Consider the following 27,291-nt stretch of genomic DNA (forward strand, 5'->3'; position numbering starts at 1 on the left):
GTGTATCTGACTTCGCAATAAAAAATAAAAAATTAAAAAAGAAATGAAGATTGGAGATATTAAAACATTCAAGACTTGATCGCTGATTGGATATGGATTAACCATATAAACATGAATTGTAATGATACTGTTTGTCCTTTGGTCATGAAGCTGTTTGAACAATTTATGAATGAGAATGGAGATTCAACAGACTGGCTCAAATAGTTTCATTGATGCTGAAGCAGTGAGTGCTCCGAATTTCAGAGGCTTAAGGGGAGTGGCCCTTTGAGGACATTAAGTATGTGAAGACAAGGAGGGGACCAGGTGTGTTTGTTGTAACTAGATACAGTGTCTTTAGTTAGGATTGTGTGTGAGAGGATGAAAGAGATGTCTGATGACAGAGAGAGAGAGAGAGAGAGAGAGGGAAGTGTACTTCAGTATCAGAGTGAAGACTGTCTACCAAAAAAAGTTTATATATTTTCTATTTATAATTTATGTAATTATGAATTATTGAGGTAGTGTGACGAATGATTCAAGAGAATCCTCGTTATTGAGGTTACTAATGCCAAACTCAAATTGTAGAAACATAGAGGAGTTTTTTAAATTCTAAGTTTTAATTTCTGGTGAGGATTTGTTGGCTTTTACCAGCCAAATTTCATTTGTTAGCACTTTACTTAGCATCACATAACAGTACATTTCCTAGTGGTCCTAAGATTCCAGTGTTATTTTCTCGAGAACTAAGTATTTAAGAAATTTTAATTTTATATGGTAATATTGTTATTCAGGAGTTTTGATGAACCCAAAACAGCCTTTCCAGGTACTATTCATTCTGATTTAGTGAGATTTGATTTTGGAATTGGTTCAAAAGAAATATAGTTGTTTCTTGAAAATTCTTTCTATTGAGTAGCTGATTTTTACTATGTTTTTAAAAATAAATTCATAGAACAGTTTGTTTAAAGATAAAGGAATATTAATACCTTCAACCTTTTTTGCAGATGAACAGGAAGATGAAGATGCCATAGTGAACAGGATTTCGTATGTATTTGAAAGATTACTCTGATTCTGATTCTGAAATCATTCTTGAAACCAAACTTTCAGTTTTGCATAGAACATTAAACAAATTTACCTCTAGCTTTATAGCACCTTTATCAAAATTAGTCATATTATTCCAAAACAGTACAGACATATACACAGACATCTACACACACGTAGATAAGTGAGGATTATGTACTGTGGAAATGTGCTTGTTTGCAGAGCTGCTGGATATTATGTCAGGATTTATTAGAGGGCATCGGCTTCCGTTTGGGAAGATTTTGCTGGGTCATAAAGAGGAAAACTTTGGAGTATTTGAATGGTCTTGTGAGGGAGTAGGCATGTCTTCTGGTTAACTGACTATGTACCTGCTGGAGTCAGGCTGGGATGCCCGGATTGTCCAGTAAGTTCCTCGTGTATCCTGGCAAAATATTATAGGAATATCCTTTAATTTTTTGAGGTATCAAACTGGATGAAAAGTAATGAATTTTTTTTTTCTGGTAGATTTTGAAGGATTAAAATGTGAAAGTGAACAGTATAGCCTTATAGGAAAGTATCTGTAGTCCATAGTTGTTATTGATGTTTTAATTTTTTTTGAAATAATTTTCTTTTTAGGAAAATTAGAAGTTGGCTATAATGAACATTTTTCTCTTGAACTGTTTCAGAAGTTTCTGACCAGAAACTCCTTACATTTAGAATTTTTAAATATATAATTCCTTCAAACAATTCTATCTCCTACTATATAGCCATCAAAATATGACATTAACGTTGTGACGGTAACACTCATATCCCAATCAAATGTATGACTTGTCCTAACAATGTCCTTAGTGCAAATGTCCTTATTAACATCATGTGCTATATTTAATTGTCATATTCCTTAAGTTTTCTCCAATACTTCACTGTACTGACCGTGATACTTTTGAAGATTACAGGAAAGTTATTTGGATTTATCTGATATTTCTTCTTCATGATTGGTGTCAGATTATGTACCTTTTTGCAATGAGGACAGGGATTGTGGGGAGGGAAACGGTATGGAGAGGAGGAAAGATTGCATGTGGTACAAATAAGCAGCGGAGTGCTGTTCATTCCTGAGGAGAGACGAAGCACTAGTACGGCTGCAGTGTGGATGCCCCATAGTGTGTTAGAAGGAAAACATCGAAAGGTCACGTGGGGCGTGAGTCCGTAAGGGTAAATCCATCAAAAGCAGGTGATGGCTGCCACGGAGGAGAGTGGGAGCAACTGCTTCCTAGGGCGTTTGGGTCTGGTGTGATGAATATGTTTTGAAATGAGAAGAGGTGGTAATTGTGCATCATTAAAAATGGACTAATTGCCATTGAACTGTTCATCTAAAAATGGCTCAGTTTTATGTCGTTTGAATGTTTCCTCAGTAAAAAATGCTTCCCATGAAAAAATGATGTGAACAAACCCGATTTGATTGTTAACTGAAAAAGGAATATAAATGGACCCTGATTTACTAGATTTGATAATTTATTTTAAATGCCCCAGGGAAGTTGGATAAGAAAGAAAAGCAGCTGTAATTTCATACTGAAAATTCTTGTTCTGTGGGTTAAAACTTGTGCACGGAAGTTGATGTCTGAAATTTCTAACATTTGAAGTCTTGGTTTTATGGGTAGCTCTATGACATTTGTGAAGATTTTAAGTGAATAGTTTCTTTTTCTGAATTATTTCCCCTTCAAAAACAACAATTCACTCACCTCGAAAAGGCTACCGTGTGTTATAGACTGAATAAAGGGCAGCCAGTCCTTTCCACATGAACCTCTTTAGCCACAAAGGACAAGTCAGATGCACCTGTCATCTTCCATCCGGTCCTCTCCTCTCCCCTTTCCGCCCCGCCTTCCCTTTCTTTTCCTTTCCATTTGTGCATCATTTTGGTTGCAGGTCTACTTAAATGCACTTACAGATCCATAATTTATAAATAGAAAGGGATTTACTTTACTTTGTCTTTTACCGTTAAAAAGTACGTTTACTGAAAATGTGGCTGTGTACTCTTTCCTGGCGATAAGAGGGTGCCTCTGCTTCTTCACTTAGTTATTTGTAGTGCTTTATTTATTTGTTTATTTGAAAGGCTGAGTTAGAGAGAGAGGGAGATAAAGATCTTTAATCTGTTGGTTTCCCTTCTCAGATGGGGCCGGGCCAGGCAAAGCCTGAGCCTGAGCTCCACCCACATGAGCACCAGGGTCCCAGGTACTCGGATCATCTTTGCTGTTTTCCCAGGTGCAGTAGCTGGGAACTAGGTCAGAACGCATCAGCCAGGACTCACGGCTGTGCCCGTCCGGGCTTCTGGTGGCACAGATGGCAACTCGAGCAGATGCACCACAGTACTACTGCTAGTGAGGCGTGCAGTAGGGCAGCTGTCGTGGCATAGCCAGGCAGGGCGGGTTTGCCCATGAAATCCATGAGATGGAGAAACAGAGATTCGTGTCCTGCACATGTAAAATAGAACTCCCACCCGCTGAGAAGTGCTGTTGTGTGGATTAAATAATTTATGCCAAAAAGCCGATCGGATTGGGATGGGGTGTGCTTCACACACAGTAGTTAGGAACTCAGCATTTCCTCCCTTGACTCTCTCACACTCCTCACCGAGAGGCCTGAACAGTGACAGTCAGGCAGTGCTTACGTAGGAGGAAGTGGTGGTGATGCCCGGTGCCTTGTGTCCACCTGAAAGGGCTGTCTGGATGGCTTCTCTCCTGCCCAAGCCGGATGCACAGTTCTTCCCTCGGCCTTTCTCACACTCAGAGCTGTCTGCAGTTTCTCTCTTCCTCCTGAAATGCCTTCCTTATACTCTTACCTACTCATGCCCCCCAGATTAACTCTCTTTACTTTTCACTACCAGAACATAGACTTTTTGAGAGCTACTCTCAGCTAGGTATTGGATTGGATTAAAGTAGTTAATAGAAAGATATAGTTTCGGGCTTAGTGCGATAGTGTAGCGGCTAAAGTTCTCACCATGAATGCACCGGGATCCCATATGGCTGCTGGTTCTAGTTCCAGTGGCCCCTCTTCCCATCCAGCTCCCTGCTTGTGGCCTGGGAAAGCAATGAGGACGGCCCAAAGCCTTGGGACCCTGCACCTGCTTGGGAGACCCGGAGGAAGCTCCTGGTTCCTGGCTTTAAATTGCCTTATCTACAGCTGACGCGGCCATTTGGGGAATGAACCAGCATCGACGGAAGATCTTCCTCTCTGTCTCTCCTGTTCTCTGTATATCTGGCTTTCCAATAAAAATAAATATTAAAAAAGAAAGAAAGATATGGTGTCTGCTTTTACAGATGGCTTTTGAGCCTGAGCCAGTGAGGAGGGTTTCCATGCAGGAGATGGGGCCTGGCATGGAGTGTCAGAACCCAAGGGGTGAGGATGGCTCTCACATGGGTTGTTTACTTACGCAGGGCAGAGAGGGCATTGGCCACAGGAGGATAAGGAAGGTGTCAGAGTGCGGGTGGGGAAGGAGAATGTTCAGGACAGTCTAGAGGGAGAGTCACCTGATCAGAAGGGAGCATGTTAGAGTAGGCTGGGATCGGCCCTGTAATAATTTGATTATGTCAAGGGGAGGTGCTGATCCATTAAAGCTAGTATTAAGGTAAGGGGGACAAAGTTACTGGATTGGAGCTACAACTTCCAGTGTCAGCTCATGTTTTTCAGCCTACAGGGAGTTGCAGAACTAAATGCAGAAGTAACTGAATGTGTGTGTATGTTTATACACGCAGAGCAAATACTGCATTCTCTAGCCGTGATTACTGCGAATGTTGGGGATAATGGCATCCCAGTAGGAGTAAGTTTATTTAGGACTTAAATATGCGCTATGCACTCCTGAATCTGACTTTCCATTAAACAGAACCAGGGTTCCCTAGAGAGAGGGCTGATTGCAGGGCCAGGGTAGAGAAAAATATATCAATTTATACAACTTCTTGTGCAGGAGGCAAGTATATGCCCAAGGAATAATGGGGACATGTTGAAAGAAAACAGGATCCTTTGGCATGTCTCACACTAATTGGGGACAGTATGAACCTTAAAATAAGAAATGATTTTAGTGAATCCTAACCTGCTGAATATAATAAAGCGATCTTGCATCCATAGTGAAAAAAAGTAATGAATAAATTGAAAAATTGACAAGAATGGGATTTTTCCTAGTTTCAAACTGAACTCCCCATAGAGTAAAGGGAAAGGAATGTCTGTGGTGTGGAGAGCCCTGACAGACACCGCCTTAACCAGTGAACCCCGATCACCTGGTACCAGTGGACATGCTGGTGGAGAAGGGCAGGAACAGTCACTTCTGTGGTATTTCTGCCTGGCAGGCACGTCAGACTGCCATGTCCAAAACGGAATGCCTCATTTCCCCCTTTCACCTGTCGGTTCCACTTGTGGTCTTCTCCATATCATTGATCAGCCCCAGTCTTCCAGTTTGGTCCTTAGGCCTCTGAGTCTTCTTTGGTGCCTCGCTCCAACCTCATTGTCAGCAAGTCCTGTGGATTCTGTTGCTGGAATCTGGTCCAAATCCTGCCGTCTTTACTACAGCCACGTGGTCTGAGCCCCAGCAGCTGTTGCCCAGTGGCCTTCTCACAGGTGTCCTTGGCCCCTTCCTGGTCTGTGGTCAGGACGTTTTTCAGATCCTGCTCTTGATGCCACGCAGAAGAGCTGCCATCCTCCCAGTAGCCCAAGACATTCCATGATTTCTCCCTCTTCCATGGCCACCCCAATACCCCTTCTGTACAACCCTGAATTTTCTGCATCCCAGTCAGTGGCCAGCATGGGTCAGCAATCTCCTCACCTTTGTAGTAAACATTATGCTTCCATCCCCATATCCTTTCCTTTTGTCAGATCTCAGTTCCTGCTTTTTTTTTTTTTTAAAAGATTGGAAAGTCAAATTTACAGAGAAGGAGAGACAAAGATCTTCCATCCACTCATTTACTCCCCAAGTGACCACAGCAGCCAGAGCTGAGCCAATCCAAAGCCAGGAGCAAGGAGCTTCTTCCGGGTCTCCCATGTGAGTGCAGGGTCCCAAGGCTTTGGACCCTCCTCTACTGCTTTTCCAGGCAAGAAACAGCGAGCTGGATGGGAAGTGGAGCAGCCAGGATTTGAACCAGTGCCCATATGGGATCCTGTGTGTGCAAGGCGAGGACTTTAGTTTCAGGCCACTGCACCTGGCCCTGGTCCTGCCTTTTTATTTGGGAATGGCTGGTTAATTGCTGAATGTATGGCCAAGTGTTATGAGAACCGAGGAGGAGAGAGGCGCTAACTTTCCTAAGCAAAAAGAAAAAGAGAAAAGTTGTGAATTTTTTCACAGGACAGGTGACTTTGGTTGAGGCCTGTCTTGAAGTTCCTTAGAGTTTGAGACGTGGAGTATACAGATGGTACCCTAGGAGAGAACAGCCTGCACAGGGGATTGGAGTTCCACACACCCACTGATGTTTGGGCAGGGAGAAGGTCAGCGAGCTCTAAGTGTAGGCTCAAGTGTGGGAGGGGCCCGGAGTAGCTGAGTTGGCCATGGAATGGTGAGAGTTTGGACTTAGTCTTAGTTTTGGCTTTGAAAGGAGTGTTCACTGTCAGATCAACTTCCTCACCTGATCGGAGAGCTGGCTTGAGGTCACTCACTGCTGCCTGCACTGGCTGTGGGCGCTTAGATGGGCACCTCACTGGGTGGTTTCCACAGGGAATGTGGTGTCTGTTCAACAAACACACTTAGTTTATCGCTGACTTACCCAACAGAGGCTTGCTATTTTTGGTTTTTGAGAAGGAATACGTACACTACTGTTAGTTGCCACAAGATGGCATTGGCCTCCAGGTTTACTGTTTTATGTGTATTTGGATCATTTAGGACATTTTTCACCTGCTTTTTCTTATACTTTTATAAATTTACTTTTACATTCTTCCTATATTTCAGTGAAAATACGTGTTAATATTCTATCTGAGGTTGGTAAAGCTCCCTTTTCCTTTGCTGTTTTATTCTGTTAAAAATTTTGTAGTTAGACAATTAGGCATCTGTGGTAAAATTTGCAAGCATTTGTGAAATGTTTAAATGAGACAGTAAGAGCTCCTTACAATCTCATCCTGCTGTAGGAATGTTACATACTTATACCATATACATATATATATATTTTACCCTATACCTTATATACATATGTATTTTATCTCTGTTTTCCTTCTTTCTCCTTCCTCCCTCCTTCTCTCTTTCCTTCACGCTCCTCCCCCCGCCCCGGGTAAATATTACTTATGTATTTGGAAGCTGAACTAAAGAGAAGGAGAAGCAGACAGAAACATTCACTCAGAGGCATCTTCGTTTGCTGGTTCATTCTCCAGATGGCCGCAGTGGCCACAGCTGGACCAGGCTGATGCCAGGGACCAGGAGCTACCTCCAGGTCTTGTATGTGGGTACAAGAGCCCAAGGATTTGGGCTCCCTTCTGCTGCTTTGCCAAGTATGTTTGTAGGGCATGGTTTAGAAGTCAAGCAGCCAGGACTTGAACTGGTACCCAGATGAGATGTCAGTGTTGTCGGTGGCTTAGCCCAGTATACTACAATGCTGGCTCCTACCTCTGTTCTATTAATAACATGCATGTCTGCATTTGGGGATGGAGATGAAGATGGGGCTGAAAGAATATGTATTAAATTTATTTGACTTGGGCCCGATGCGATAGCGCAGTGGTTAAGGTCCTCGCCTTGCACGCACCGGGATCCCATATGGGTGCCAGTTCTAATCCCAGCGGCTTTGCTTCCCATCCAGCTCCCTGCTTGTGTCCTGGGAAAGCAGTAGAGGATGGCCAAAGGCCTTGGGACCCTGCACCGGTTTGGGAGGCCTGCAAGGGCTCCTGGTTCCTGGCTTCGGACTGGCTCAACTCTGGCCATTGCAGCCACTTGGGGAGTGAATCATCAGATGGAAGATCTTCCTCTCTGTCTCCTCCTTTCTGTATATCAACCTTTCCAATAAAAATAAATAGAATGTTTTTTTTTAAAGATTTGTTTTATTTTTATTGGAAGGTGGATATACAGAGAGGAGAGACAGAGAGGAAGATCTTCCGTCTGATGTTTCACTCCCCAAGTGAGCGCAACAGGCCGATACTATGCCGATCCGAAGCCAGGAGCCTCTTCTGGGTCTCCCACGTGGGTGCAGGTTCCCAAAGCTTTTTGGGCCGTCCTCGACTGCTTTCCCGGGCCACAGGCAGGGAGCTGGAAGGGAAGCGGGGCTGCCAGGATTAGAACCGGTGCCCATATGGGATCCCGGGCGTGCAAGGCGAGGCGAGGACCTTAACCACTGCGCCACTGCGCCAGGCCCAAAAATAAATAAATCTTTAAGACAATTTATTTGACCATACTTTTTGAATTGTTTTTGTTGAATTAGTTTATTTTTCCATAAGACCTATCTTACTGTATAAATTATAAAATGTTTTAAATATTTTTCTCTGAAAATTTAAAATTTTGTTTTTAATATTATTTACATGGTTGAAGAGGGATTCATGCCCATATGGGTCTCCAGTTAGGGTGGGGAGGGTCAGGTTCAAGGAAGGTGGGTGGGACAAATGTTTTAATTTGTTTTTCTTCTGTGCTGCACGTGCTGTGGGCTCATCTGGTCCGTCCCACGTTTCGTCTGGCTCTTGTGCCCATCCATGTGGCTTAGTTCAGCTCCCAGACGCAGCCCACGTGTATACTGCTGGGTGCACTTGCGTTGTCCAGCCTGGGCTGCCCCTGGCTCTCATGCTCACCAGAGGGAGCTGCGGCCTAGAGAGGCGTGTCAGCAGTTCCCTTAGTAGGCCCACTCCCAGCCCTGCATATTGAGCCTGCCAGGGCATATTGTAGTCCAGCCTGGCATGACTTACACACGGTCCTGGCATTTGCCAGCAGGTGCTATGGTCTAGCCTCACTGGCCTGTACCCATGCTGGCTCTTGTGTGTGCCGGGGGTGCCTTAGCCCTGCCCAGACCAACCTGCCCCATCCAACTCTCACGTTAATTAATGAAAGCAGTGGCTCAGAAAGGGAGTCCCCAAATTCGCCTGCCCTGGGTCTTATGCATGCCAGTGGATACTGCACGTCATTATGAGATGGCCCACCCCTAGTTTTGGCATTGGCCAGCAGGTGTAGCAGCTCAACCCAACCTGGCTCACCCCAAGTCCTCATATGAACTGGTGGGTGGGTGTTGTGATCCAACTCAGCTTGGCCTGCACTCCATCCAGGCTCTCGCTTCTGCCAGTCTGTGCTGTGCACTGATTCAGCCCAGCCCACCTCTGGCTCGGGTACTCATGTTCACCAGCAGGAGCAGCAGGCTAGCAGGGGAGTCCCCCAAGTTTCAGTCCTGGATCTCATGTGTGTTGGTAGGTGCTATGCATAGCCTGATGTGGCCAACTCCCAGTCCCGCCATTCACTGCACCTGCCTCACCTGCCTGGCCCACACCTGTTCCGGCTCGCACTGGTGGGTGCTGCAGCCTAACCCAGCCTGAGTCACCCTCACACCTGGCTCTTATGTGAACCGGTAGGTTCTGTGGCCTGTCCTGTCCCACGTGTATTCTGGTTCTCATGAGCACCAGTGGATGCTGGAGCCCAGCCCTGTCTGGCCTGATGTTAAATGCAGCTCACATGCATGCTGGTGGGTGCTGCAGCCTTGCCCAGCCCAATCTGCCCACATCCCTGCTCTTGCGCTCACCAGTGGGAACTGCAGCCTAGCAGGAGAGTCCTGCTAGATCCCCTTCCCGGCTTGTTTCTTGCCCCAGAATATGTGCATGCTGGCAGGTAATGCAACCCAGCCTGGTATAACCTGCTCATCCTCAGTCTCGCTCTCACTGGCAGGTGTTGCAGCCTAGTCCAGCTGGGCACTGCACACACCCAGTCCCTACTCCCCTGCTGCAGCCTGGCCCGGCCCCACCTGGCCCCAGCCCCTACCTACACAAATGCTGCCGAGTGCTTCAGCCTTGCCTGGCCTGTTCCTTCCCTAGTCCTATCCATCATGTTCCCCAATGGGAACTGCTTCCAAGCAGGGGAATTCCCTGTATTCCCCTACCAGCCTGGCTCCCAGCCCTGGATCTCATGTGTGCCGGTGGCTCATGCCCTGCCTGGCGTGGTCTGCCCTCAGTCCTGACCTTTGCATGTGCTGGTAGGTGCTGCACCTGGTCCAGCCTGCCCCTCCCTAGCCCCAGCTCCTGCGACTGTCAGGTGAGTTCTGTGATCCAGCCTGGCTGAGCCCATCACCACTCACAGCTCTCACGCAAACCAGCAGGTGCAGCACTCCCACAGAGGTGAGCACACAAGTGCCCTGTGGAATCTGCCCCCAGATACGTGTTTTTCTCATTTTGCCACACAGCGTGATGTGGCCCACCCCCTGCTCTGACGCTACGGTCCGATAACTGGCCTAGCCCAGCCATGACTGCTCCACAACCCCATCTTTTGAGTTTACTTGCAGGCAGCAAGGAACGCTCTTGGCCAGCCCGGGTCTCCCACGTGGGTGGATTCCTTGACCTGACCCAGGACATGCCCTCCAGTTTTCCTCCTCTAAGCCACTGTGTCTCAGCTCCATTGCCTGTGAGTGCCTGTGAGTTGCCTGTGGAACACCGAGAAGTCTTTCTTCCCTGGTCAAACATGCCCTCAGCCGCTGCCTGTTCAATCTGTCTCCAGACCTCCTTTTCAGGGCAATCTGCAGTGTCACCCCCTCCACCCCTGGAGGCTGAGATGGCATGTCTTGGCACTGAGATGGCACTGGCTTGGGGTTCTATGCCTTTCCCACACATGTTCAAACAAACAAACAAAAAGGAAAAAACAACTATGTTAGCATACTGGTATAGTTAACAGAAATTTGACATTAACAAGGCCCAGAATGTCCACCAGCTTCTGGTTGGTGTGCTCCTAGCAGGCTAAGACTTGCCTAGGAATAAGGCAACTTAAGAAGTTTCCTGCAAGTGGGGAAGATGTTTTTCATAATACAATGTTATTTTTAGTTTCTTACTATTTACTGCTGTAGCTTAGTTAATTTTTACATGTCTTGAGAGACATCAGGCCAGTGATTTTGTCAGTTACTTTTCCCCCTCTGAAATAACTATTTTAAATTAATGTACTTTCATGCTAAAATAGTTGTTATACTGCTAGTAGCGTATGTTTGTCAAGGTTGTTCATTAAATGCAATTGTTAAATACTTACAGAAAAGGAATGACACTACAATTTGTCCTTTGCAAAATGTGTGAAGCACTTTGTTTTCAGTGCATACCTTTTAGGTCCTACTTGTCAGACCTTATGGAGTTGTAGAGTACATCTGGTTTAACTTCCAGGAACAATTGCATGGAAGAACATGAATTCATGAACAAAAGCTTCCCCATACATATGTGTAATACAAGCATTGTTAGTGTTGTTTGAGTGCCGTATTGCCCGTCGTGCTGTGCAGGTCTTCCTGTTGCCTGTTCCCGGCCCCTTGCTCACGATGGCTCTTCTCTCTTGCAGGTTGTTTTTGAGCACCTTCACTCTAGCAGTGTCAGCTGGGGCTGTCTTGCTTTTACCCTTCTCAATAATCAGCAATGAGATCCTGCTTTCTTTTCCTCAAAACTACTATATCCAGTGGCTAAATGGCTCCCTGATTCATGGTTAGTATATATTGCTAAACATAATTAATGTTTTTTATTGTATCGTGTCTTTACATTTTTCTCAGTTTGTTTTAATCATTTGCAACTTACTGCACTAAGCCATTTGGGTCCTTACAAAGTTACAAAAAAAAGCAGATTCTATTTACCATTCCTATTCCTAGTTGTAAAAGACTTTTCTGCTTGATCAAGAAGTGGTTTGTTTATTTGTTTGTTTTGTTTTTACCATGATTTTGACACGTTTTTGTTTAAATATTTAGGAAGAGAATTTCAGTTGCTTTGGGCATGTCAGAGGACTTGAACTCCCAGTTAAGACCTAAAAAGCAGCAGCCAGGGCTGGGCCTCATGATGCAGGAAGTTAAGCCATGACGTGGGACACATGGCTTCTGTGTCCGGGATCATCCTGCCCCTGGGATCCAGCTTCCTGCTCATGTGTCCTGGGAGACAACAGATGATGTCCCAGGCGCTTGCGGCCCTGCCATCCTGGTGGGAGACCTGCTGGCCTCTGCCTAGCCTAGCCCTGCCTGTTTCGGGTCTGGGAAGTAAACCAGCACATAGAAGATCCCTCCCTGTTTGCCCTTTTCTCTTTTTGCCTTTCATATAGATGCAAATAAGAATTTCTAAAAAGTCTGTTTAACAATGTTTATTTTTTTGTGTATGTTTATGTGGTATATAGGGAGAAAGCGTTTTGTCAGGTACAAACATTAAAATCAATGCGCCTTGGTGTTTCAGTTCAGTCTTGGCTGTGTTAAGTGGACTGGGCAAGTTAAGTTCTCAGTCTTAGGATGATGAATAAGGTCACTGCCTTGCAGTCTTATTTTTACTGATAATGTCTGTGGACACCTTTCTCTTAAATAGGCACTTACTAGGTGCAAGGTATTATGACTGCATTTGAAGTGGTTTTTTTTTTTTTTACTATTATTCTGTAGAATCTTACTTTTCTTTACATAATGGTGCTTGTATACAAAACTGTTTCAGAGTATGCTATCACATTCTTTTTTGAGTGATTTTCACATTTATAATTACCTGTTAGAATTTATTATAGCTCCTAGAGATTTTTATGTCTTGCTCATTCTGCCCTAAGCTCCCATTTTATTAATGTTGTTAATTTGTGTTATGTTATGTTATTAGTTATGTTATTAGTTATAATTTTAATAGCATCATTAATTGATGTTATTAGTGTTAATGGTTATATAATTTGAGAGTTATGGTGGGTTAGATACATGATTTTGAAAGCTGTAGGCAGGTGACAAAATCAGGATATGCCATTTTCCAGATGGATTTTCATTTTGATCCAATTTTTTCCCCATCCCATGGAACAAACATTCTATAACTAGTAAAAACAGTCTTTGTGAAGTTCGATCTTGAAGAGTAGTTGGTGACAAGAATTTTCTAATATTTGAACTCTTTGATGTGATATTTTTAATATAGATTTTTTTTTTCCTTACTAAAGGATCTTCTTTTGCACTCATTAATGGTAAGGTGTCCTGCTTTAACAATACTTAAGCTAATTTGCCAGTTCACCTAGAAAGAATGAGGCCAGACAGATCTTGTTCCTGTTAAATTTGTAGTTTGTTAGTGAATTTAGAGTTGCTGTTAACAAATAAATGAAATAGTGTACCTCTGAGGTGTTATAATTATTCTTTAAGAGTTTTAAAACTATATAACAGGAGTGTATAGTATGGTCATAGCATGGTTTATAGGTGTCATATAAAAGGAAAAAAAGGATTCATTTACTTGCAAGTGGCAGGAGGGATGATGGAGGACTTCCGCTTGCTGCTTCATTCCCTAGGTGACTGCAGCACCTGGGCCTGGACCAAGGCAACCAGAAGCCCAAAACCTGGCCTTTAGCATGTGCTAGGGACCCAAGTGCATGGGCCGTTACCCCTTGCCTGTCCTCATCATCTTACCTGTTATACCACAGTGTCTGTCCTCATCATCTTACCTGCTGTACCACAGTGTGTGTCCTCTTCATCTTACCTGCTGTACCACAGTGTGTGTCCTCTTCATCTTACCTGCTGTACCACAGTGTGTGTCCTCTTCATCTTACCTGCTGTACCACAGTGTGTGTCCTCTTCATCTTACCTGCTGTACCACAGTGTCTATCTTCATTGTCCTGTTTTCACAGGCAGAACCATTTATTCCTCTAATGACATATTACATGGGTTTATTTCAGTTTTGAAATGGACAACAGGTTGTTCCCTGGTCCTGAACTCCTGTTTATGGAACATTTTATTTTCCTTAACCATTTTCTTGTTGTTGAGCATTTAGAGTATTTTCAAATTTTGATTATTATTTTGAATTTCTGATAATTTTCTTACATGATGATTAGAATGAAGATTATTAGGCTAGTAGTGAATGTTATTGCCACAGTACTAGAATTACTTTTTATAATTTTTGCTTATATTCTTCTGACACCGCATGATGGTGCCTCTTTGTTTTTAACTGCAAAGTCAATAGCATTGAATATTAGTAATTTGCAGTCCTCACTGAGGGGCAGAAGTTGTGGTGCAGCAGTTCAGGATGCTGCTTGGCATTCCTGCACGCCATACTGGAGTGCCTGTTTAGTTCCTGCCTACTCTGCTTCTGACCCATCTTGCTGGTAAAGTGTCTAAGAGATGACTAAGATGACGGCCAAGTGCTTAGATTCAGACCAGCCACGGGGGAGGGACCCACACTGGGGTTTAGGCTTCTGGCTTCAGCCTGTTCCAGTCCTAACGTTTGTGGGCACCTGGGGAGTGAAGCACTAGACGGAGGATCTCTTGGTCTCTCTCTATCCCTGTTGCTTTTTCAAATAAATAAATAGATTATAAATATGTTACATAAAATAACCTAAAATTAAATTATTAAATTACCATTACATTATTTAACTTATTAAATTTGTTAGAATTTTAATTTTAATAATTTTTACTGACTGTTTTAATTTATGAGACATAAAAACGTGATGCATTCATTTGATTTTGTTTGTCCTTTCATGTTGAATTATATGATCTCTGAAAACATCAGCTTTTTATCTATGATGTTAGATAAACTATTTTATAGAAATATTTTGTTTTTAGTTATTTGCTTTTTGATGTGTAGAGTTTACATAGCTTAATGGTATTGGTCTTCTTTTGGACTCTGCTTTTGTGTGAAGGTCTTTTGTTATCTTGACATATGACAGCTGTGCATTTTTTTCTTGCAAATGGTTTTGTGAATATTTAGCACTTCATTTCATCTGGGGTTTATACAGGCAACTGTGTTTATTCTTACTCCTTCCTGAAGTTACCTGATTGCACCTGTATTATTAGTTGAACATTTCCTTTCTCTCCTGATTTTGTGCTACCTTTTGAATTTACTGAGTTGTTGCAATCTCTTTTCCGAGCTCAGTTGTACAGATTTTAGAGTCTGAGAGACCTGGGCTTAAATTGCAGCTCTGTCCTTCACCTGCAACTATCCTGGTCAGACTGTTTAAGCTTTCCAAATGTTTGGTCTGTGACATGAACATAATTAGGTCAGGTTTGTTGAATTATTGTATGGAATGAATTAACTATTGCCTCAGTTTAAGGCACCCCGCCTAATAATGCCGGGTCCAGTGCAAGCCAGAAATAAACACTGGGTTTTACTTTGTGTTTCTCTCTCTGTTCCTAGGTCAGTGCCATATTGTTTTAACAGCACTAGCTTTACTTTGATCTTTTTGAGAAGTGTATGTTTTTAGTCAAGATTTTTTTTTTTATGATCCAAGGTATTAGATTTTTGTTTCTGTTACATCAGATGGGACATTACAATGCTATGGACATTTATTTTTTAATTGTTTAGTTACTTGTTGTAAACAAGTCCTCCTCACAGACAGATCAGTGACGTATGCATGTGTGTGTGCTGGCATGTGTTTATGTAAATAAATACTTGGTGTAGCAGTTTGGAAAACAGAAATCGCAATTTGGGCCCTCAGCAGTGACAGGTCGATCTTAGTGAGTGGAAGTTGCTGTTGCTGAGCTTATGCATAGCCCTGTGCACGCCACCATCATTGCTTTGCCCAGGAGCCCGGGAGACAGTGACGGGGAGACAGGGAAAGAGACTGGTGTCCGCACAGTTCTTAAGTCCTCTGCTGGGTCATACTGTGGTGAACACTCTGTGAGACATTTGTGCCTGTTCATGGATACCTGTCTACATGTCTGTATCCAAAATTTCCAATTATGTTTCTTTGGCAATGGCCTGTTAACTGGTCTTTCATTGCACATTTGTTCCTTCCTCCTTCCAAGAAAACTAAACAACCAAAGTTCCCAGCCACGGTTCTGCCCACTAGGAGGATTTTCCTAAACTTCTATCTGTAAGAAACCCTGTAGTGCTGCACTGTACATTGTCAGGTGATGCCTGCATATCAGGCAACCGGACGTGCATCTCTTACTGTCAGCTGATCACAGGGAACTCCACACAGGACCAAGGGTACAGGCTGGGAGAGAGAAGGGATTGAAGCAGGAGTGGGGACCATGGGAAGCCACTTTATGTAACTTCCTTACACCTGCAGAGTCACACACATTTACCTAACATTTGATGATGGATACTGTGTGCATGCCAAGTTTATGGCTTGGTAGGGCAGGTAATACCCAGCTTGTGATGGGCCCATGATCAAGCACTGAATTATTTTAAGACTCAGTTACAGAGCTGTCCCTTAAAAGAGTAATTATGCGTAGGGGATGGTGTGGCCTTTTTCCCAAATGCCAAGGACCTGTGCTGCCGTTCATCTACAGGTGCCTGCCAAAGGCTCAGACGGTACTGCTGTGTCCCTCAGACCCCTCAGGCACCAGTGGATCTGCTGGATTCTGTGGTCCGAGTGACAGAGCAGCTTGCACAGTGGTCTGGACCTACTGTAGATCCTTTTGTTCTGGACCGCACTTACACCTAACAGCTCGTCAGGTCACTCAGAAAATAGGCCAAAGTAACATACCCAGATGAGAATGTGTTGTCTCAAAAATCAAAACAGCTTGACTAGATATGTGATTTTGTTTTTTTAAGAGAGGCTAGGTTCAGCAACTTGTCTTCCATCCTAAAAGGACTATATTTCCTATCACTGAAACTCTAGAAATTTCACTGCAGTAGTAGGTCCCTGGATTTTGGTTGAATTTATCTCTAGTAATATAAATAAAACTCACAATGCTATTGACTTTGCAGTTACAAACAAAGAGGCACCATCATGCGGTGTCAGAAGAATATAAGCAAAAATTATAAAAAGTAATTCTAGTACTGTGGCAATAACATTCACTACTAGCCTAATAATCTTCATTCTAATCATCATGTAAGAAAATTATCAGAAATTCAAAATAATAATCAATAAAACTCACAGAATAATATAATATATAATAAATATGTATTATTTATTATATATAATATATTATTAATATATATTATATATTATTATATATTATATATATTATTATTATATTTATATAATAATATAATTATATTATATTATATATATATATTATATTATATTAAAAACTGCATTGACCACCTGGCTTCTAACATTGCCCACTCTGGCAGGGCCACAGTGACATTCCAGGTCTCCTGGAAGCGGTGCCAGTTCAGAGCCAGTGTCCCTACAGGATTGTATTATTTCCTTTTTTCAAAGACATACACGTATTACCCAGATTTACTTGTCAGTCATTCACAGTTTTGTGATATTTTTATGGGATTCTTTGAGGATTCCAAAAAATCTCTCTCATTCCTTTAATTTCCCATGGAATGTTTTTCCTAGTAGTTTTATACTGAAAATATTCAATAGATATTAATTAAAGGACTAAAAGTTATTGATTGTGTTATCAAGAATACTTAGATAAAAAGGAATTTGATTTGAAAAATGTACAAACTTGTTCTGCACAATTGTTAGTATGGCTGTTTGAGTGATTCTGTCTCTAATGTTTGCTCTACCATATGGATTAGAGGCGAACTATGTGGTCATAGAACTTTCATAAAGATAAATATATTGACTTTGGCTTAAGTACAGTGTTCAGAATTAAAAAAAATAATTTAGGGGCCAGAGTTGTGCAGGATAAGCCACTGCTTTGGCATGCTGGGGTGCTCCACTTCTGTCCACATCCCCCCTAGTGTACCTGGGGAGACAGTGCAAGGAGGCTCGGCTGCTAGGGCCCCTCCTCTGCATATGAGCTACCCAGAGGAGTTCTTGGCCCGGAATTGGCTGTTTAGGCCATTTGAAGAATGAACCATCAGACATAGAAGATGTCTGTCTGTCTCTGACATTCTGCATTTCTAAATAAAAATTTAAAATTTTTCTTTAAAATTTATTTTGAGAGACACACAAAATGAGAATATGTGTATCTGCTGACTTACTTTCCAAATGTCTGCCACGGCTGGGCGTTGGGTCAGGGCCAAAGCTGAAAACAGTTTTGAATAGTTATTAACTCAAAAATAGGTTCTTATGCGTTTTATTGTGCTATTATTAATTAACTTTGCTAGTAAGTTAGTCTTAAGCTCATTTACTATGTACTTCAGGATACTTCCTGGATATGATATATGGCTTTCAATATTAAAGATTTAGGAATCTCGAGTGTTTGCCTACAGAATTAGCTTGTTTAACCTTTGGAATATCTGAGCAGTGACATATGTTTTTTGTCTATTGTAGATGATGAAATAAGTATCTATTTGTTGACCTACACATTTTATAACAGGATACATTTATAATCTAATACCTGTTATAAAAATAGAAAAAAATATACCTAGTGTGCAGATATATGAATTTTTTAAAAGGGCAAGTGCTTTAAATGCCAAGAATGTAGCAGTGTTTTGCTCAGACGGTAGGATTATATGCCATGCATTTTTTTCCCTGGTATTTGCATTATATATTTACAATAGACATGTCTTATTAGAAAAAAGTAAGGTAAAGAGTTGCACAGAAAGTTGCTTTGTTTTTCTTCCCAAAGATGTGATGGAGGATCCCGTCAGGGTCACAAGCAAGCTTTGCTGTCTTTCCAGTAGTGTTTAGGCCTCGTGCTAGGATTTTTAGAACTGTATAAGTCACATCTTTGATTCTGCTGAGACTTTAGTTTTAACATAGTTTTGTAATTTTTGAAGTTACTAGATATGATTGAACTGTGATTAGTTTTCATACATTCAGGAAGTTTTTGTGTGAGGAAAAGCGATACATTATTGGCTTCTCACAGAATTGCATTATTGCATTTTGAAATATTGTCCTACTCCAGCAGATGGAGCTAGAAGTTAATGTATCCTGTGGTGGTCTGGTAATGCAGGCTTGCTTTGTTTGTCTTAAACGAAATTGAAGTATTGAGTGAATAGCTGTTAGATTGAAGCACCTCCTTTGAGGCTGAGCGCTGGATTTTATTTTCTGCATGATACTATTGATACTGATTTAGACAATGTCTTAATTTTCAGATCCCACTGCAATTTGGCTTTCTGAAATATTCTTGGCCAATATTATTTTATAAATTAAAATGAAATGACATATAATAAAACATTGACTAATTTTAAATCTAAGGATAGTTTGTCGTTATATATTTTTAAGGGAAAATGTATTTTTGGGGGAAATTTGTGTGCATGTATGATGTATATTGGTAAAATGTGATAAACTTAATACACTTTGCAAAGTTGTCAGGAATGCAGTCAGTACAGAACAATGTAACTAGATACATTAGTATAGATACTGTCATTGTAATGTTAACTGTCTCATACATTTTAGAGTAAGCTAAGTCTGAAAGTTTCACATTTATGAAATCTAGCTAGCACAGTAGTTTGTTTAGACTGAAAAAGTTAGTGGAGCAATATATGAGAAAAGGCATCTACTTTTGTGACAAACTAAAAAAATCAGATTAAGGCATTTTCTGATAATCCTGAGCCTTTCTGTGTAGTTATTCAGAAGTTGTTGCTACTTGTTATAATCTGTTGATGATTTTTTAATTTAGATTCCGAGAACTATCTTAGCTTGAAATGAGTATATTGGTTCATTAGAATAGGTTTTCTTTTCTTATTGATTTGTGCCCCCTTGCCTCAGACAGACTTTATACTTAGATAAAAAGGAATTTGATTTGAAAAATGTACAAACTTGTTCATTTTTATTTTTTAGCCTTCAGCTTTATTTTACAGAGAAGAAGTTAAATTGGCAATTTTAATTGTTTGAAAGGAGTATATGTGATCAGAAAGAAACTTGGGAAGATGTATACTTAAAGATCGATAATAGAAATAGTAAGTTCGATTTCAGGGATTGTTTTCTGATGACATAGTCGACCTTTGGCACTCCAGGGTTCATATTCATGGTTGCAGTTCTTTGAGAACAGTCTTTGCGGCTTCCTGACATGTGGCAGCTTAGCATTTTGCTGAATCTAAGGTGGGACTTGGGCAGTCAGTGAGTGGGGAGAGCTGCGTGTGAGTGAGGCCCGTCTGGCATCTGCTTCACGGGGCAGCTTCGTTCTCTACCTTTGTGGCTTCCTTGGGGGAGTTAGATGGTGACTGCATATGGAAAGTTTTGTATTTATGAAATCTCATTTTCATGCTCTTCCTCAGCAAAGTCCTATTAAATTGATGTGCTTTTTTTTGCAGATAATGTTAATGAAATTTAATGAAATTTAATGTTTCCTTTTTACTCAGAATGTTAAGTGTGAGATACACAGTATTGTAGAGTGGATGAGAGATTCCACAGCTCTCATCTGTAAGTTGTGGGGTTTGAGAACTGACTAAATCTGAAAGAGGTCAGCTTATGAGTGAGTGGAACAAGGGATCCTGAATGTCTTCCTGCTCCAAGTTTCTGCATTATACTCGGATACTAAAATAAAAATGAACTTTTGTTTATCTTGAACAAGTCTTAGTTTTAGACTCTTAGAAACGTTAATGTTCTGCTTACGTATTTTACTGAAGTGTTTAGTGGATTCATTGGATGTAGGGAGAGACTTAAAGCAGTTCTTTGAACAAGAGAGAAAACTGACTTTTTTTTTTTCTGTGTAATTTTTCTTTCTCAATGTGAGTTGCAAGCAGCAGAAATGAAAAGAGCATGCTGGAAACTCAGCCCAAATACGGCTGTGCACTTATTAAATGGTTGCATGTAAAATACCCCAAGCATGCCCTCGTTTCCAAAGGAGCTTTCTAAACCTCTCATCATGGTGGAAAGTGTCGAAAAGAGAGATGAAAGAATAAGTTTGATGGCGTGTGTGAAGTATTATGGAGATCATTGCAGAAATGCACACTGCAGCGGTTTAATTTCAGGAATTTAGGACAAGAGAATAAAGAGAATGAATATTTTATGATAGGAACAGTATTGCATCTAGTTAGAACAAATTAAGCCATCAGATCTAAAGCTTATTTTTATAATAAATAGCTAATTTTGTTATTGTCTGTTAAAAGAATTTAAAAAGGAGTAGGGAAATCAGTAACTATTGGAGAGGTCAGCTGAAAGTAGGTAGCTTCAGTAATCTTTCTAAAGAAATTTATTAGAGTAAACAGTAAAAAGCACAAAGCATTTTCTACAAAGTACTATGCCTTGAGATTCATATGTTTAAAAACTTTTATTTTAGTTTATTTTTTGGAGAATAATGAGTCTATTGGGTTTAGACCAGGAGTCCATGGGTCCTCTCAATTTGTTGATCTTCTTTATACTTTTTCTGGCCTGTTTCAGAGCCCCAGGAGCTGCTGCTGCTTGTGACAATGCATCTTGGCTTGCTTCTTATTTAGAATTTACTTATTTTTATTGGAAAGGCAGATTTGCAGAGAGACAGAAAGATCTTCTGTCTGCTGATTACTCCCCAAGTGGCCGCAACGGCTGGAGCTGAGCCAATCTGAAGCCAGGAGCCAGGAGCTTCTTCTGTGTCTTCCCATGCGGGTGCAGGGTCCCAAGGTTTTGGGCTGTCCTTGACTACTTTCCCAGGCCACAAGCAGGGAGCTTGAGTGGAAGTGGAGCAGCTGGGACCAGCACTCATATGGGATCCGGCATGTTCAAGGCAGAGATTTAGCCACTGGGCCACCGTGCTGGGCCCTTGGCCTTCTTATTCCTTTTCTCCTCCTGTGTCTGTTACTTCAGAAAACTTTATGAGCCGGGCGTCCCAGGTAGGCAGACTTCCTTGTGGGCTTCAGGTACATGACCTTGAGGACTGCAGGCACCACCATCTGTTTTTTCTTGTAGGGTAGTGGGATCCCATCGAGCACCTTGAGGCGTTCCTGGGCAGGCTCACCCTGCTTGACCTTATGGGGCAGCAGGCCTCATACCACCCGCCAAAATATGTGGCTGGGGCCAGGAAGTGGTGTCCATGAATGCACAGGAAGGCCAGGGACCAAGCCCCGGAGGGCTTGGTGTCCATGAATGCACAGGAAGGCCAGGGACTTCAACTTGTATCTATAGAAGTCACCAGAAAGGCTGATGCCCTTGTAGTGCACGACCACACCTTGCGGCCGGCCCAGCAGCACCTGTTTGGTCACTGTGGCTGCTTAGTGGCCCAGGAGGTGCCCTCTGCCATCCAGCACCAGGACCTGTCCCTCCGCCATCTTTGGCAGCTGCTTGGGAAAGCTCTTCATATTGTTTTAACAAGAGCCAAGACTCAGACAGAGAGTAAGAAAAATTGAGACTGATATTCAAGTACTGGGAGAGAAAACACTGAAAGCAAAATGTACTCTAAAATGAAATAACAAGGACTAGAATTATCTTCCTATCTGAAACAATAAAGTTTCTGAGTAAATAAAGAGGCTCCTTGAGAAACTTCCTGAGTTGATTTTGAAAATATCTAAAGTTGAAAATGAACGCAATAAGCCTAATTTGTTGGTCATCGTAGCTTAGCAGTATAATATAGTTTTGATTGTCAGTTGCTTCCTCTCGTAGAACTAACTGGGAGCTGCCACATCAAGGGGAATCATACCCCCTATTGGTAGCTTTTAGTTTAACATTTGAAGTATGGTTTCTACCAAATATGTATTTTTTGGTACTGTCATTAAGTCAGAAAGTTGTGAGTTGAACCATTTGTTTGGTCTTGGAGAACCTCTGTAAGCACAGTGTAGGACGCAGTCCTCGAGTGATGGCAGAGAACAGGGTCCTTCCTTAGAGCCTCTTCTCGGATGCAGTATGGAGAAGAGGAGGTCGGTGGAGCGGAGGACTGTTCTGGGTTGAGTGGAGTGTACCAGGTGGAACGCTGCAGGAAAGAGAGCTGTACAGTGAAGCATTTATTGTGCACTGATAGATAGAATTAATGGGATGTTACATCTCAGTTGAAACATTTCCCTTAGTTAAATTTTTTATATATAAAAGCAGGGTTTTGAGGAGGATAGGATTTCATAGCCTGAAATCAAGGTTTTGTGGAGTTGCATTATTTTGGGTAAATATTTGAAAAGTCTGAGAGGCAGAGAGACTTTAACATGCACAGACACACAGAGCTCCCTTATGCTGTCTCACTCCCCAGATAACCTGCTCTGGCTTGGATGGGGCCACACTGAGCCCGGGAGCTGAGAACCCATTCCAGGTCTCCCACCTGCATGACAGGAAGTCAACTTCTTGAGCCATCACACCCGTCTTGCAGTGTCTGAATCAAAACAGAGCTGGAATCAGACCTAGGACTACATGTGTGAGCCAGTGGATGGAACATCCTCTCTCTGTTGTCTCTTCTCTCTGTACACCTGCCTTTCCAACCGAAGTGAATGAATAGTATCAATCAATCAATCAATCAATCAATCCATTGTCAGACACACAAAGGATAAAGATTTATTGCCAGCATAGCTGTACTTTAAACGGTATCAAGGGAAGTTCTTCATACAGAAGGAGATGGGTAGGTGACATTCATCTGTATCTACAAGTTAGAATTAAGATAAATAAAATGCTTTTCTGTATTGTATATCTTAAGCAAAAGATGATTGGTTGCTTAAATAGCTACTGTATGCATAGTGCTATAAGTTTCATTATGTGTAAAAAAAATAATATGTAACAATATAGTGTAGAGGCAAGAGGAAAGATTACAGTCAGCCGTTATAATGAAGTAGGAATGTGATACAGTAAAGGGACATGTGATAAGTATATAAAAATAGCCACATTATAGCTTATCAGATATGTTTGTATAATTAGTAAGGAAGCAAAGGCCAGAAAGTAGAAGAATAAAAAGCTAGTTAAGCTATAGGAGCACAGAAAAAGTAGAAAAGGGAAGATAACAGATAGGACAAATAGAAAACAAAGAGCAGATTAATAGGACTTAGTCATATAAATAGATACTTTAAACATAATGGTCTAAACACTGCAATTAAAAAACAGATTATTAGATTGGATTAAAACTCTAAAAATGATCAGATCTACTGACTCAACTATATATATATATCTGTATATATATGTACAAGAAACTCAGACTTGAATAGGTTAATTAGCAACTAGAGAAAAAATAATCTGTCATGCTACTTCTAATTGAAAGAGAGGTAGATTGCTTGTAAGACTGTCAGATGAGGGCTAAGAATCCTACCAGCGTTAAAAAAGATCACTTCATAATGATGAAGGGACCATTCCTGGATAAAGCCCAATCAATACCAGACAGCTTGAGCTGTCACCTGCTCTCTCTGAGGGTCTGCATTACCAGGAAACTAGTGTTAGGAGCTGACCCAGGCACTACAGTATGGGTTGCAGATATCCAAGGCAGTATCTTTTTCTTTCGATTGAATTTCATTTTAATGGCTGACAAGTAGTCCATGGAGTATTTTCAGCATAGCTTCTTTATCCAGTCCTCTTTCAGTAGACATCTATGTCGTTTCCATGTCTTTGCTATTGTTGATTGTGCTGCAGTGAATATAGGGATGCAGGATGCTTTCTCATATGTAGGTATTATTTCATTTGGGTATATCCCCAGGAGTGGGGTTGCTGGGTCGTACGGTAGATGAATTCCATAGTGTCACTGAGTTCCATAGTGGCAGCACCAGTTTACAATCTCACCAGCAGTTGAGTGGGGTATCTTCCCCCCACATCCTTGCCATGGTTGTTATTAGTACAGTTATCTGTGTAGGCCATCCTCACTGGGGTTCATTGGAACCTCAGTGTGGTTTTTATTTGTATTTTTCTTATTGCTAGTGAGTATGAGCATTTTCTCTGTATGTCTGTTGGCCATTTGAATTTGTTCTTTTGAAAAATATGTGCTCATCTCCTTTGCCCGTTTCTTAACTAGTTGTTTTGTGATATTTCTGGAACTCTTTATATATCCTGGATATTAGCCCCCTATCTGTTGTGTAGTGTGCGAAAATTTTTCTCTTGTTTGGTTGATTGCCTTTTTGTTTTGTTGACTGTTTCGTCTGCCATACAGAATCTTCTTAATTTGATGTAGTTCCATTTATTTTGGCCTCAACTGCCTGTGCTTTTGGTAACTTTTCTAAAAAGCCATTGCCTGTGTGTATATCTTGGGGAGTGCTTTCTTCTTGATGGTTTTGGATGTAGATTTAGGTGCTTTACCCACTTAGATGTGATCTTCGTACATGGTCAAAGTCCGGGTCTTGTTTCTTCTGCAGGCCGCTATCCAGTTGTCCCAACAACATTTGTCAAAGAGACCGGTCTTTTTCCCTGGGCTATTTTCTGTTCTCTTGTCAAAGATTAGTTGGCTGTACATGTGTGGATTCACTTGTGGTGTTCCTATTCTTTTCTATTGATCTTCCTCCCTGATTCTTTATCAGTTCCAGTCTATTTTGATTATCACTGTCCTGTAATATGCCTTAAGATCTGAAATTGTGATTCCTCTGGTTAAATTCTTATTCTTCAAGATGTTTTGGCTATTTGTGGTCTCTTGTGTTTCCAGATGAATTTTTGTATCACTTTCTCCAGCTCTGTGAAGAATGATCTTGGGATTTTTATTGGGATTACATTGAATCTGTATGTTATTTTTGGTAATATGAAAATGTTGGTAATATTGACTATGTCTATTGAAGAACATGGTATATTTCTCAATCTTTAAAATTTTCTTCTGTTCTTTTTTCAATGTTTTGTAATTGTCCTCATAAAGGTCTTCCATGGCTTTAGTTAGGTTTATTCCAAGATGGTCAATGGTTTTCTCTGTTATTTTAAAAGGGACCTTACTAACAAGTTCTTCTTCAGTCCTGGAGTTAGTTGTGTGCACTAAGGCTATTGATTTATCTTCATTTATTTTATACCCTGCCACCTTACTAAACTCTTATAACTTCTAGAATTCTCTTCATTGAGTCTTTTGGTTCTTCTAATTATAGAATCATGTCATCTGCAAATAGAGGCGATTTGACTTTTGTAAGTTGATCTATGTTCAGGAATCTGTCCATTTCTTGAAAGTCTTCTAGTTTGTTGATGTGTAGTTGCTGGTAGTAGTTCCTGATAGTTCTGTGTATGCCCTAGGTATCTGTTGCTGTGTTCTCTTGTTTGTCTCTGATTCTGTTGATTTGTGCCCTCTCCCTCTTTTTTTTTTTTTTGAGTAGTTGGGCTAGTGGTATGTATATTCTGTTTATTTTCTTGAAGAACCAGCTCTGTTTCATTGATCTTGTGTATTCTTTTGGTGTCTGGTTTATTTTCTCCCTTATTTTGATTATTTCTTTTTTTCTGTTGATGTTGGGATTATTTTGCTGTTGTTTTTCTACCTGCTTCAAATGTTTGGTTAGCTCGTTTATCTGATGCCTTTCTTGTTTCCTGATAAAAGCACTAATTGCTATAAATTTGCCTCTTAACTCTTAGTGGCATCTCACAGGCTTTGGTAAGTTGTATTGAAGTCTTAATTAATTTCAAGCATGCTTAAAATTCCTTCTTTGATTTCTTTTCTAATTCACTGTTTTTTTTTCAGTAGCATGTTGTCCAGCTCCCTAGAATTTGCATAATTTTCGAGGATATTTTGACCTACTGGTCTTGAGTTCACTCTGTGGTGATCAATGCATAGGATGATTTACATCTGCTTTTAATTGCTTAGTCTTGATTTATGATCTATAAGGTAACCAGTCCTGGAGAAGATGCCATGTGCCGATGAAGAAAAGATATATTCAGTGTCCGTAGGATGGAAGTTCTGTAGATATCAATTAGGTCCATTTGTTCTGTTGTTTGAGATCTGTTGCTTTCTTCTTGAGTTTTTGTCTTGCTGATCTGTCAATTGATGTTCATAGGGTATTAAGGTCCTCCATTATTATTGTATTGGAGTTTGTATCTCTCCTTGCATCTGTCAGTAGTTGTTTCATGTAGCCAGGTGCCCTGGCATTTGGTGTGTGTACTTTTATTGTAATTTCTCTCTGGATGCATCCCTTTATCATTATGTGGTGTCCATCTTCACTTCTTTTAGTGTTTTTCATGCTTAAGTCTGTATCATCTGATATTAAAATGGCTACACCAATTCTTCTTCCATTAGCATTAAATATCCTTTTCCATCCTTTCACTTTCAGCTTCCATTTATCTTTGGAGAGATAATGTCGCCTGTAGGAAGATAGATGGTTCCTGCTTTTTGATCCAGTCTGCTAATATATGCCTTTTGATTGATGAGTTTAAGCCATTTATGCTCAGGATTAATATTGATAGATAGTGATTTAATCTTTTCATTTTTGTATTAAATTCCTCTTTGTTTAACTTTGGTTTCTTCTGTGGTTTTAATGGGTATATCTTCCCCCATGCCATCGTTGGGGGTGGCTAACTTCCGCTTCTTTTCTTTCTGTCTTCAGCACATTTTTCGGTAGCATTTATAGGGCTAGTCTAGTGGTGGGGAAGTCTTTCAAATTCTGTTTGCTATGGAAATATTTTGTTTCATTTTCAAACAAGTGAGAGCTCTGCTGGGT

The 27,291-nt window shown here is 41.2% G+C and overlaps 1 protein-coding gene across 3 annotated transcripts in view; it reads left to right on the plus strand.

Moving 5' to 3' along the window:
• Positions 1 to 27,291, plus strand: part of LMBR1 (limb development membrane protein 1) — a 146,923-nt gene that overhangs the window by 28,236 nt on the left and 91,396 nt on the right. For 2 of the 3 annotated variants that reach the window (XM_040984373.1, XM_040984374.1), the window contains exons 3-4: positions 975 to 1,014; positions 11,438 to 11,577. In XM_040984373.1, coding sequence (XP_040840307.1) covers positions 975 to 1,014; positions 11,438 to 11,577 — 180 coding nt within the window. Of the gene's footprint in view, positions 1 to 974; positions 1,015 to 11,437; positions 11,578 to 27,291 lie in introns of those variants that run through there. The other variant, XM_040984375.1, reaches the window with a different exon arrangement.

This window comes from Ochotona curzoniae, unplaced genomic scaffold (assembly GCF_017591425.1).
Source record: "Ochotona curzoniae isolate NIBS_2020 unplaced genomic scaffold, NIBS_Ocur_1.0 contig_4105, whole genome shotgun sequence".
In the NCBI taxonomy this organism is placed as follows: Eukaryota; Metazoa; Chordata; class Mammalia; order Lagomorpha; family Ochotonidae; genus Ochotona; species Ochotona curzoniae.